Source organism: Ichthyophthirius multifiliis (assembly GCF_000220395.1).
Source record: "Ichthyophthirius multifiliis unplaced genomic scaffold scaff_1120509251129, whole genome shotgun sequence".
Lineage (NCBI taxonomy): Eukaryota > Ciliophora > Oligohymenophorea > Hymenostomatida > Ichthyophthirius > Ichthyophthirius multifiliis.
The window spans coordinates 118,504-132,783 of record NW_004086177.1 but is presented as its reverse complement, the minus strand read 5'-3'; the positions used below and the strand labels follow the sequence as shown (position 1 = coordinate 132,783).

Below are 14,280 nucleotides of genomic sequence, written 5' to 3'. Positions count from 1 at the left end.
ATTAAATATATTATAAAAAATATCTAATATATATTTTTATTATAATTTAAATAAATAATATATTAAAAATTTTATTTAATTTTAATATATTATATTGTATTTATCCTATATTATTATTTTTTACTCGTAATTTAAAAATTACTTAAAAATGTATTAACATAAAATTTTATTTTTAAAAATGTTCTCTATATTTTAAATCAATTTATATATATATTATATATTTAAAGTAGTAAAAATAAAAAAATAAATAATTAGGTTATTTATATAACTTTTTATATATTTCAAAGTATTTTTTTGAGCATTTAAAATATATCATTATTCTCTTAATCTTATATTTTCTATTTTTTTTTAGATTCATTACCTTATCTTGTACTTCCACATCTATATTATGATTACATAAATTTATAATTTTCGTAAAATTCTAGCAGATTATTATCTTAATTAAATTGAATCTGTTATTTTATTTCTTAAATTAACTTTTAACCATATTCTTGATTATTTTCTGCCTGATGAATATCATTAATTATAAAACATGCTTTATCAAGTGTTTCATTCGAAAAATCGACATCTTATTAAACTTTTTATAATAAAACTTAAAATAAAGTTAGGTCAATGTTATAATTTGTATTTAGAAGTTTTATTTAATTATTTTAACTTAATGAAATATGAACTAATCCCTTTAATTTATTAATTTCATTCATTAAAATAGAATATTTTTCATCCTAATTTTTATTATTACTTTCTGATATCAATTTAACTATTTATTCTACTTTTAATGAAGTAAACTAATATTGTTTTTCTTCAATTATTTATAATATTTCTTTCAACTATTTTTAATATTCCTAATATCTTTAAATTAAATAATTTATGCTTAGAATTTCTTATTCTATCCCTTAGGAAATATTTTTTAAATTGCTTTTAAAAGGGTTATTATTGCTAAAAAAGTTGGCTATATTAAAGCTTTTAACTAAAAACTTTCTTAAAGAATAACTCAAACAATTTTAATCTTTTGCACATATATCACATACTGGCGTATATTGCTGAACATTATCTTGGATAATTTATATGCTTATTTTGTTTAGTTACTTATGTTAAACTGATTTTTAACAAGCTGGAAATTAGAATTAATTTAATTATTGTAATATTTTGTTTTGTTATTAAACTAGCTATTATTATTCATCGTTTTGAACTATGTTTTAGTTACTTAACATTTATTTTAACAATTAATATTATTAATTTAAAAATTTAAATTGAAATATATTTATAACATATATAATAATATAATTTTTAAATTTTATTTATTAAATTGAAATATTTATATAATTATTTTTCATATTTAAACTTTATATTAATACATGATATATTATTAATACAAAAAAATCATTATAAATGATAAACAGTTTACTAAAAAAAAATTGTAAAATAAATTTAAAAATTATAAAAAATATTTTTTATTTTTAAACATAAATTATAATATTAAAAAAAAAAAACATTATTTATTTGTTTAATATATTATTTGTACTAAGATATTATAAATAAAATAATTATTTATATATAATCTAATTATGTGTATTAAAATATTATATTTTTATATATATTTAATATTTTTTTTTTTTAATTATTTATAAATGATTAATGCAAATTAATAATAAGCAGAATAGAGAATTTTAAATTTGAAATAATCATTAATGCAAAAATGCTTTTTTAGATTAAATACTAATAAGCAAGAAAACAATAACAAAAATAATTTGAATTAATAATAAGTATTTTTATAAAATTAATTCATTATTAAAAATTATTTTTTCATTCAATAGATATAACATATATTGGATTAAAATTAATAGTTTTAAATACTATCATAAATAAATATTTTAAGGATTGATAATTAAATGATTCAGCATAGTTAATTAATGTAAGCTTTAGTTGAAGGAAGCATTTTTTAATGTATTGTAACAAAAAAAGATTTAAAAAATAGGCAAATAATAGTTATTTTAAGTAAGTTTTAATCAATATGTGATATGAATCTAAAAATAAACCAAATTCTACTTTTAAATCAAAAACATAGAGAATTAAAAGAATTAAAATATATTTATTAGTATAAAATAAAAGCTATAATAAAAGAAGCAGATATTGTAATTTTTTTAATAAATATAAATAAATTTATAAAATAAATAATACTTATGTATATTTATTTTTATTTTATTTTTAATTAATTTTAAAAACTCAATCAAATTTTTTTTATTAATTATAGACTTTTCTCTCATATTAATATTTTTTGATTGAGTTTTGAAAATAAAAAATAATAATAATAAAAAAAGGCAATATAAACATTATAATTATAGTTATTAATATAAAATAAAATATATATCAAAATAAATTTTTTTTAACAATTATGAATTAATATATTTTATAACTATTAGATTGAATATTTTAATGTTTTTAGTAAAGATTATAATTTTGAAACAATAACAGAAGGAGATGAAATATTTGCAGTGACAACAAAGAATAATTTTTATAATAACAAAAATTTAAATTAATATATAGAAAACGAAATATATTTATAAATGAGTTCTAAAAACGAAATAATATAAAACTTAAAATTTCTTTCAGTATAAAATATATTAGATCCTTCAACATATGATTCTAATAACGATTAATTTGTTCGATTAGGTCATATTTATACTAATAATATAAAAGTAACTGAAGATGAGCTTTTATATTTATATTAATTTGGAATATTTCCTTATGATGTTTAAATAAAGAGAAATAACTACATTAAAAATATAGTTGTTTATATATATATATTATTTTTTCATCATTTTTTTTTTCTTTTTTTATTCCTAAGGCAAATAAAGAACTCTTAATAAAAAAATTAGGTTTAAATGAATACAAATCATTAAATGATCATTTTATTAATAAGGAAATATTTTTGATATGTTAAATTGACTATAGAAGGTTTTAATTTATATTTTTTTTTTATATTTTTTAAAATTTTATTTAGTATTAGAGAAATCTAAAATCATGAATGGGCCAATATATCTCTTAGAGAAGCGGCTTAACTTATAAATTAAGATAAACCTTAATAAGCAATAGAACATTTAAATACTGCTTTATCCTTTGATCCATATATACCTTAAATTTATATTACTAAAGGATGTGCCTTAGCAAATTTAGTATTTTTGTTAATCTAAAAATATTTTTTAATTTTTATATTTTGTAAAAGGGAAAATATAAAGAAGGAATAATTGAATATAAAAAAAGCTTGTAGCTTGATTCTGATAATGAATTAGCTAAAAAATATTTAGAGAAAGTTTAAAAAAAATATGATGAACAAATGAAATTTTAATACACAAAATAAGCAAAATAACTATGTTTCGATAAATAAAAAATGTAAATGAAAAATAATATAGGAAACAATTTTAATTTTTAAGAATAGAATTATAAGATCATTCCGGAAAATGATTTTAATGGTTAGCAATACAATAATTAACCAGAAAAACATTAGAAAAAATAAAGAAAGTCTTCATATGATTCAAAAAGTTCTGTAAAAAAAAAGATTAAGAAACAAAAGAAAGATAAAAAAAAAAAAAAAAAATTAAAATGAACTAAAAAACAGATTTTATTATATTACTCAAATATTATTAATAATTGATAAAATATAATTTAATTTAAATATAAATGCAATAATAAAAATAGATAATTATAATAATTTGATAAAAATATAAAAAATAAATATAATTAAATAAATAAAAATCAAAAAATTTATTTTAATTTATAATTTATTCAAATTTGTTTAATATTTTTTATTTCTTATTATATTATATTTCATTAAGTATTGTTTTTTTTTTAAAGTTAGTTTTGTTTGAATTTTACTTTATCGTTATCTGTTAGAATTTCAGCTAATTATATTTTACAATTTATTGCAGTTTATTTAGTATAGTCAAGTTCGTCTTTCAATTATTTATAAACATGTAAAAAATTGTCTTTTAATTCTCCTATATTATTGCAATTTTAAATCTGCTATAAATTTTCATCATATAGATTTAAATTTTTAGAATTATTTTATGATAATTATTATTATAAACTTTCTATTTATTATTGCAATGCCTAATTTTAATTTTATTATTCTATAAATTTATTTTAACAAATTAATTAACACTATTTAATTTTATTTTCTTCTTTTGTCTCATTTAATACGATTTCATTTATATTTTATTATGCTAATTTATTACTTTCATTTATGATATTTTTTTATTTTTGTGTAAGTTCAATTACTTTCAATATGTAGCATTATACATCTTTACATTATATTTCAAGCAATTATTACTCTATTTATATCAAAGAATTTAAAAACTAATAATTATATAAGTATTCATATTATTGTTTTATTATATATATATATATAAATATTTTATATTAAATACATTTTTGTTATTTTGAATTATTATATTATTTTATTTTTCTTATTCTTATTACAATTTTAGGCATATGTTTTTGAATCTTTCTAATTCCTTTTCCTGATTTTCTAAATAAATATATATATATTAAGATAACATTTTATTTAATAATAAATTTTAATATTTATATATTTTATAATAAACTATTTATATTTTTTAGTCTTAATTAATTATCTGAGATGTTTTCACAGTTTTCATCTTCAGTAAAACAATTATAAATGCATTAATGAGCTTCTTTTATATATTAGATTTAATTTTATTCGTTTAAACTTTACTTTTAAGTTTCTTATTCCATTATTTATTGTAATTCTTATAATTTAAATTTAAGTTTGTCAATTATTTAATTATATTTATTGCACAATTAAATTTCTCTTTATTCTATAATCTTTTATATAAAAGCATATTTTTCATCCTTTTTTTCCATTTTTCATAAAATAAAAAAAAAATTGACACTACCCATTATGATTCGTCGTATATTGATATTTAGTCTAAAGCTGTAATTCTTTAAATGCTTTCTTTTCTTGCCATTTATCTACCTTAAAAAATGTTTAGCTTTTTTAAATTAAAAAAAAAACAATTTAAATAAATCCACTTATTTGTTATTTTATACATTCATTTTAGTATATATTACTTCTTTAAATTTTACAAATGATTTTTTTTTTTAAATTAAAAATATATGCATATATAATGAATTGTTTTAAATAAAATTTTATAATAAATACGATTTTTCAATATTTTATTTATTTTATAATATATTTTATTATTTTCATATTGCTTAAAATATTAAATTTAATTAATTAATAATAAATACATAGATTGTTAAATAAAAAAATATAATTTTGTTTTTTTTTGTTTTTGAATAAAGTTATTTTAATTATCACTCCAATAAAATAATAAATTCACTTTAATTAACTTTCCCATCATTATTTTTATCAAAAATTTAAAATATAGATTAAATTTCTTCTTCCAAAACATTTTTATTAATAATTAGAATTAGCTTACTTAATATGTATAATCTAAATAATTTTCATTATTTTATTTCATATTTTTATAAAGAACTTTTATATCAATTTTGTTTTATTATAAAGTATTTTTCAATTCTGTAATAATTTTATGAGTTTTCTTTTTAGAATTAATACTTTAGTTTATTTCATAAGATAAAATATTTTAGAATTCTTCAAAAGTAAATAGTTTATGATTATTTTAATCAAATTTACTAAAACATTTTTCCATCTCATATTAAGGTAAAGCAGGAGCTATACCTTTATTAATTATTAGAATTCTTAAAAGTTTAAAATATCATTTTTTTAGGAGTTAATGTTTTGAAATATTAAGTTTATATTTATATTATTAAAATGTATTATTCCTTTCAAATCGTTAAAAATGTTTTATGCAATATCATCTACATCACTAATATCAAATTTATTAAAAATATCATCGATTTATATTAAATTGACTTTATTTTAATATTATTTTTAATCTAATATATATATATATTTAAATATATATATATATATATATATATATATATATATATATATATATATATATATAATATTAGATTTATATATTCTTACTTAATAATGCATATAAATGATTTGAATCCAATGAAGTCAAAGAATATTCAATTTTAGAAAGTAATTTATTAAAGTTTTTTTAATCCACTTCTTCTTAATCATCTTCTATTTATATTTTCTTAAACTTAATTGATTATTATAAAGAATATAATATTAATTTGTCTTCTTTCTCTAATTTTAATATAGGTTCTTCAACAGGATATATTTTCGAAACAGCTATTAATGGATGTTAAAAAATCTTAATTTTTTAAAAATAAAAAAATATTAATTAAATTATTTGTATTATAATAATCTCATCTCATCCAATTCTATTTTTTCTTTTATCTGAAGACAAATAATAATAAATTATTTGGTTTATAAGTTTATTGGTTTTATATAAGGAAATCTTAAAGGCACATTAATAACATTTTGATAATAAGCGAAGAAATCTCTAGAAGGCCACGGACTTTTTTAAAAACAATGGTTTAACTATATTTAAAAATATTAAATACGTTTTTGAAAAAACTATTTCAAATACAATTAAACCTATTGACCAAACATCACTTTTAGAAGTATAAATCTAATTATCTAATATTTTTGGGGACATATATAATTATGTCCCTACTTAATCCCTCATCTTTTATTTTCCATTAATATTATGCAAGACCAAAATCACATATTTTGAAAACTCCATTCATAATTAAAATATTTTCAGGTTTAATATCTCTATGTAATATATATTTTTTTATTAATTCTTAAAATCCATTAACTAATTATCTTAAAATGCTAATTACTTCTTCTTCTTTAAGTTTACCTCCTAACTTATTGTATATAATTTAAATTGTCTAAAATTATTTTTTCTTTACCTTTTTTTTAAATGTACTTTCTTAAATTTCCACCTTCACAATATTTTACAAATAAGTATTTTTTCCCTTATTCTCCTAGATGATAATCAATAAGTTTAACTTTTTATTATTGTATATGTTATTTAAAATATAATGTATTACTAATATTTTACGAATTTAATTATTTCATAATCTCGATCTCATTCATTATCTTATTTAAATCAGATTAAAAAATTAATTTTTTACTAAAAACTTTCACAGCTAATATTTCATTTGATTTCTTATTCTTGCATTTATATACAGTCCCAAATGTACCTTAACCTAATTTGTCTTTTTTTCTCCAAATATAATTATCATATTCATAATAAAGTTCTTACATGATTTATTTTCTTATAATTGTTTTATTGAAAATAAATATTTAATTAAAAAAGTAAAACAACTATAAATCATAAACTAAATTAAAAATTTTAAAATTAATTTGATAAATATAAAAATTATTGTTATTTAAATTATTAAACAGCGATTTTAAATATATTCGAAAAAAAATAAAAAATATGAAGAAATATTCAATTCATTAAAATATACATATTAAAAATTCTATTTTTATTTATTATTAAAAATGATATAATAATTTATTTAATAATAAATTATAAATAATTTAAAGCTATTATATTAGTTGATCGGTTATAAAAATAAATAAAAAATAATATAATAAGCAAATAAATTGTATTTAAATAAAACATATATTTAAAAAATAATGACAGAATCACAAATAACAAAAAAAACAGGGACAGATAAAAAACAGATAATATAAAAACAACATAAATTCTTCATTAACAATATAAACACTGTAGTAGGTTAAGCATTAGTTGAATCATTGAGAAACGATCACGAAAATGATGAAAACCCTCATTTGATTTTAGGCTCTTTGGATAAACAAGAATAAAATGAAATTCCAAGAGGAATTTATAAAATAATTGATGTAAAAAATTATGTTATATTCTTTATTTTGAGTTAAAAAATAGACAGAGAAAATATCATAATTTACAAAAATAATTCTTGAATGTGATGTTATTATATATGATTTAAGTAATTGTGACTTAGATGAAGCCGAATTTATAATAAAAAGTAAATAATAAAACATTAAGTTACAAATATAGTTTGTTATAAAATAAAAAATAGTTTTAAAAATGGGTTAATTTAAAGAAGATAAAATTCTTATTTACATATCAAATGTAATGACATGGTCAAACACATAATTAAAAATAAGAGAAAAAGTATTTTTTTATTTATCATAAATTTATTATTAAAAAATAGAAAGATAACGAATAAATAATAGACGAAGAAGGTTTAGAAGATATAAAAAGTGATAATGATGAATTATTTGATGATGATGATAATTAAAAAAAAAAAATTTTTAAATATACAGATAAGGAATTTACTTTACGAAGACCTCTACCATAATATGAATTTTAAAAATAATTAGAAAATATGTGTCTATAAGCAGGAAATGTGAAATCTAATTTAAAAACTTATGTTTTATGTTCAGGGATAAAATATGGAAATGGTGAAGATTTATTTTATGGTTTATTTAAAGTAATTTATATAAAAAATAAATAAACAAATATTAAATAAAAAAAGCAAGCTTGGGTTTCGAACAAACCAGATCTTGAAATAATAGGAAACGGAAAAAACAGAATACCAACAATTCACGTAAAGGATTTAGTAAATTTTGTGAAAAAAATAATAGAAAAACACCATAATAATAATATATATTTGCAATAGATCATAGTGTTAAAAATTCATAAGCAAATATTGTTCAAGCCATAAGTAAAGCTATAGGAACAGGCTAAACAAAACATATTGATATTTCTTAAGCAGCTTTAGAAGTAGAAAATTTTGATATTTTTACACTTGATTTGAGATTAAAACCTAGTAAAATATTCGAAAGTGCAGAATATTAAGCCGAATTAGTTACTGAAGAAAATTATACTACTGGAGTTGAAGATAGATATGCTAAAAATGACTTTGAATGGAATTACAAGGATGGATTAGTAGCTAATATTGGAAAATTAAACAAAGAGTTTAATGAATATAGAGGCTTAAGATCTAATAAGATATTTATTTATGGTCCTCCTGCTTCTGGAAAGACTACCATAAGTTAAAAAATAAGTCAGAAATTTAATATTCCACATATTTAAATATAATATGCAATTGAGTAAGCTAAAAATTTAAATAGTTAGTTAGGAGATGAAGTACGTAAATATTTGGAAGAAAAAAGAGAAGAATTAGTTGAAAAAGCATTACAAGAATTCGAAAACGAGAAAAAAAAGAAAAAGAAATCTAAAGGTGAGCCTGAAGTTGAATTCGATTCTTCAAAAGTAGTGGTAAAATTAAGTGAAGAGTTAGTTTTTAAAATTTTCAAATGGCGGCTCTCTTTACCTGATTGTTAAAATAAAGGATTTCTTTTAGATGGTTTTCCTAAAAATTATAAATAAGCTTAAGGGCTTTTTTTAAGTAACCTTTTTATTTTTAATTAAAAAAAAAATATGATAAATAGAAGAAAAATAAGAAGAAAATTTTAATTAAGTTGAAGATTCACTTTTACCTGAAAATGTTATTTTTCTTGAAGGAAATGAAGAATTTATTAGATAAAGGATTAAAGAAATTCCTGAAGATAAATTGACAAATATCCATTATAATGAAGAAGGTATGAATAGAAGATTTACTTTATATAAATAATATAATAATGCTACTTAAGGAAATTAAGTTTTGTCCGATTTCTTTTAATAAAATAATATTGAAACTTTTAAGGTTGATATTTAAGATGAAAATTTGTTCGAATAAATTTAAAATTTTATTGAAAGAGTACTTTTTTTTTAATATTTTGTTTATATAAAATAATTCATAGAATGGAAAATTTAATATTAATGAAGAAGTTAATTAATTATAAGAAAATTTGACAGCGTAATATAATGAAGAAGACGATAATAAAGATATTTTAGAATAAGAAAATCAAAAATAAAAAGAAGAAAAAGAAAAAGATCTAAAAAGATAATAAGAAGAAGAAAATAAAATCAAACTTGAAAAAATAAAAAATCAAGAAAGAGAAAAACTTGATGAAAGATCTTACACTTTAAGGTTTATAATTTTTAATATATTATTTCATTTTTTTTTTTTAATTAGATAATATTTAGCTGATAATATAGTTCCTTATTTGACTGAAGCATTAATAGAATTATGTAAAACATAAACAAATGATCCTGTTGATAAACTTGTATTTATTATTTTTCATATTATTTTATCAATTTTTAAAAAGGCAGATTTATTGCTAAGTAAAAGTTAAGAAGAGTCTTATATAGAAAACTTATTATAAATTTAAATAAATTGAAAATTTTATAATATATTATATTATACTATATTAAATTTTTATTAAAAAAATAATAATTCTTAGTTGATATAAAAAAATTAAAAGCTCAATAATATAAAAAGATTAAAAGTTTAAAAAAACATAATTATATATAATGACTCTTATTTTATAGATACCTTCATTACTATTCCCATTAATTAATTATATTGGGAAATATAACATTTTTTCATAAAAAATCAATTAGAAATATTAAATAGTTTATATTATATTGTATTATATATATATTTAAATAAAATTAAAAAAAAAAATATTTATTAATTTAAATATATTTATAAAAATAATACTGTTAAATTTTAAATAAAGAAAATAAAAAAATGAATCAATATTAAATAAAAAACGATTAATCAGAGCTGAGTAAGACAAGCTCGAATTCTTCTTAATTTAACTATTTACCCAAATAAAATTCCTATAACAAACCTTTAAATTTACACTTAGCCCAAACAAATACAATAATTTAAAATTAAATTGATGAAGTAAATTCATTTTTTTTCAAAAAAAATATAAATTTATGCAAAAAAACTAAAGCCAAAATTTAAACCCTAATTAAAATAAGCAAACTTTTAATAAAAATAATCAGTTGTTTTTGATGTAAAATAACCTTATTTTTGTTTGAATTAAAATTAATTAAAATATAGTTTAATAGTAAAGATAGAATTGAAAAAGAATTTAAATGGAAATCAAGTATAAAATAAATAAATAATACTAAAAATTGCACTTAAACGTATGATATATATCCAGGAAATCCAAGGTAAAATATCTAAAATATAAAACCTGATAGAAATCCTATACTTGAAGGTGATACAAAAAGTTATTATATAAAATAAATAAGAGCAAAAAAGGAATTTTTACCAGTGAATTAAATTGAATATTTTTGAAATAAAATAAAAATAAAAAAATTTATTTGTTAATTTAATTATTCTTAATTGAATTTATACTATTAAGAAATATAATTATAAGCCAAAATTTATAATTTTCATAAAAAACAATTTTATAGATTAAAGAGGTTAAAATGCTAAATTTATAATTTTCATAATAAATAAATTTTATAAATTAAAAAATAAGAAACTTAATTATTTAATTTATATTGTATAATCTTTAATAAAATTAAAAAGTTTTATTAGGCATATATAATAATTATTAATTTTAATTTTTAAAATATATAAATATAAATCATTAATTTTTTAAAAAAAATAGAGAAAATATAAATAATAATATTTTATTATTAAATGAAAATAATTTATCACAATATTTTTTTAATTTAATATTTAAGTTATATATAATACATTTAATCTAAAATAATAAATAAATATATATCGAAATAATTTAACAAATAATTAATTTATATTATTTTATTTTATAATCATTATATTTATTCTATTTTTATTTTATTAATAGTTAATTTTTTAATTATAGAAAAAAACTAAATATGAATATGATGAAACAATTTAAATAAATATTAATTTTCTTTATATTTGTCTTTGTAAATAAATGCGAAAATATATAAATATTTAATTATTCTAATAATTAAGCTATAGAATTAAACTTAAAAAAATCTTAGTTAAACTATACTTTTGGTATATCTTTCTAATTTTTACCATTAGAACTATAAAATTAATAAATAATGATTGAAGGAAATGTAATAAACTATGATGAAGTTAATTAAAGATTACCTGTTTTATGTTATGATGTAAATCAAAAAGTTAAAATTGAATAATTTTATAATATATTTGGCTAGTTAAAAGAAAAATTTTCTTACAAAGCTTGTGATTTTTATTAAAATGCATTGAATTCAAATTTGTATTATTTAACAATAAAACTTCCTAATACTTAATAAAATAATATAATATATTTTACTTTTTTGGATGTAAATAAATAATTTACATAAGGTAAATTGTTAATATTATTATCTATTAAATTAAAAAAAAGAATAATTATACAAAGTAAGATTAACAATAAATTAGTTGTATAAAGAACACCCAATAAAGTGCTTTAATTAAGGCTATAATAGTAAGGAAGTGAATAATTAATGCATATGCCCTTTATTTGAAAATTACATGGGTCGATAATGTGATATTAGGAAGGAAATTATTTATTAAAATGAAACTCAATAAGTTAATTTATAACCAGGAAATTGGATTTTTTACTAAATAAATGAAAATTTAAATAGTTACTCATTAGAATTAAAATGGGATAATCAGACTTATATAAAGTTAATTACCTTAAAAACTTTAATAGGAAGAATAGATGAAAATTAGTTATAAAGTTTGGAAAACGCCTTATTTCATAATGAGAATATTTATATTTTTAAAAGTGATGGAGAAAATAATAGTTATCACTTTGCAAAATTGATAGATGATGATAAATATAGAATTGTAGGTATCCAAAACTATATGATTTAACCAATATAATTGGATATTCATATTGGAGAAAATTCCAGAATTTATATATCTGATATAGGTACTTAAATAATATAAAACTTGTTCAATTATATTATTTATTCAATTGCAGGTATTAAAATAAATAATTAAATTAAGTATTTTTTAATTAATTATCTAATAAATTAGGAATATTCATATCTTTAGTCTTTGTTTACTCTTTTTGCTTTATAGTAAGATTATTCCTCCATAAAAACTCTATTAGAGAAAGAAAATAGCTTTTAGAAAAATCAATGCCAACAAAAATATACAAGAATATTCCAAATAATAAAAGAGCAATAGATTTATCTTGCTCTATTTGTTTGATTGATTTTCAAAATAATGATACTTGTAAAGTAACTCCTTGTGAGCATATTTTTCATGGTATATGTATAGAAGCTTGGATTCTTAGAAAAAACGAATGTCCTATTTGTAGGCAAAAAACATTAAACGAATAAACAAATTCTTTAATTAATTAAAGCAGTTCTAGCATTTCTACTAATCATACTTTAGCAAATGCTTACTAAAATTTGATTGAAATGAATGGAAGCTGATAATTTTAGTATAATATTTATTATTTTATATATAATCTTTTGTTGATAAAAGGTATTTTTTTCATCTATTAATTTTATTTTATTGTACAAAATAAAGGAATTAAAAAATTAAATATATTTTGAATTATTATATTTTTAATTTCCATTCATTTTTTATATAAACATATTTTCATAAAATTTTAAAAATTATATTTTCTTAATTTTAATTAATTTATCTTAATTTTATGATATAAATATATTAATAATTTTTAATAATATTAATTTAATAAAATATATTTATATAAATTAATTTTTATTATTAAAAAAATAAAATTAATGAGATATATAATAATAAAAAATAAAATTGATTAATTTAAGAAATAAAAAGAATTAAGAATTATAAATATTTGAAATTAATTATATAATTATTTTTATTTAAAATACTCAAAATTTAATTTTAAGATCATAAAAATATATAATTAATTATTTTATTTTATTTTATTTTCTATATTATAAAAAAAAATTAATGCAAATATTTTTAAAATATTAATAATTGTTTATTAAATATAATATATTTTTACATTATTATTAGCATACATTATTAAAAAATATAGTATAATGTTATAAATTTTTTTATAAATTAATATTATTTAATTAAAATAATCATTATAAATATTAATATATTTATTATTATTATTATTATTATTATTATTATTATTATTATTATTATTATTATTATTATTATTATTATTAATATTAAATTTATATTTATTTAATTTTCTATACTTTTTTTTATTTTAATTTTATATATTTTATTCATTTTTGTTTAATTATTTTTTATAATCAAAATAAAATTAATTTAAATATATTTTTATAAATTTTTTTTATATATATTTTTTTTTAATTAATAAATAATTATAATTAATAATAAATATACTAATAAAATAAAAGATATTTATAAATTTTTAATAATTATAAATAAATTTAAATATTTTTATTAATATATATTTTTATATTAAATCTATTTATTATTAATTTATCGATA

At 15.9% G+C, this 14,280-nt stretch overlaps 2 protein-coding genes across 2 annotated transcripts, besides 13 other annotated features; one reads left to right on the top strand and one right to left on the bottom strand. All coding sequences in view use genetic code 6, as the record gives it.

The window, feature by feature from the left end:
- Positions 1-796: 796 nt before the first annotated feature.
- Positions 797-841: a microsatellite.
- A 688-nt stretch (positions 842-1,529) lies between these two features.
- Positions 1,530-1,595: a microsatellite.
- A 1,367-nt stretch (positions 1,596-2,962) lies between these two features.
- Positions 2,963-2,987: a microsatellite.
- Positions 2,988-3,546: 559 nt separating this feature from the next.
- Positions 3,547-3,601: a microsatellite.
- Positions 3,602-5,180: 1,579 nt separating this feature from the next.
- Positions 5,181-5,224: a microsatellite.
- A 716-nt stretch (positions 5,225-5,940) lies between these two features.
- Positions 5,941-6,028: a microsatellite.
- Positions 6,029-6,573: 545 nt separating this feature from the next.
- Positions 6,574-7,237, bottom strand: IMG5_145940 (protein kinase domain protein; the record flags this gene model as incomplete). The annotated part of the gene is made up of 2 exons (XM_004031127.1): positions 6,574-6,830; positions 6,880-7,237. The coding sequence occupies 2 exons, from the start codon at positions 7,235-7,237 to the stop codon at positions 6,574-6,576; spliced, it is 615 nt and encodes a 204-aa protein (XP_004031175.1).
- A 207-nt stretch (positions 7,238-7,444) lies between these two features.
- Positions 7,445-7,519: a microsatellite.
- A 74-nt stretch (positions 7,520-7,593) lies between these two features.
- Positions 7,594-10,249, top strand: IMG5_145930 (hypothetical protein; the record flags this gene model as incomplete). Its single annotated transcript, XM_004031126.1, has 8 exons — positions 7,594-7,840; positions 7,884-8,135; positions 8,176-8,425; positions 8,644-9,306; positions 9,419-9,726; positions 9,770-9,999; positions 10,045-10,135; positions 10,178-10,249. Exons 1-8 carry the CDS (start codon positions 7,616-7,618, stop codon positions 10,247-10,249), a joined length of 2,091 nt encoding a protein of 696 aa, XP_004031174.1. The 5' UTR covers positions 7,594-7,615.
- A 1,164-nt stretch (positions 10,250-11,413) lies between these two features.
- Positions 11,414-11,475: a microsatellite.
- A 421-nt stretch (positions 11,476-11,896) lies between these two features.
- Positions 11,897-11,943: a microsatellite.
- A 1,497-nt stretch (positions 11,944-13,440) lies between these two features.
- Positions 13,441-13,481: a microsatellite.
- Positions 13,482-13,919: 438 nt separating this feature from the next.
- Positions 13,920-13,994: a microsatellite.
- Positions 13,995-14,006: 12 nt separating this feature from the next.
- Positions 14,007-14,059: a microsatellite.
- A 164-nt stretch (positions 14,060-14,223) lies between these two features.
- Positions 14,224-14,271: a microsatellite.
- Between the last annotated feature and the right edge of the window lie 9 nt (positions 14,272-14,280).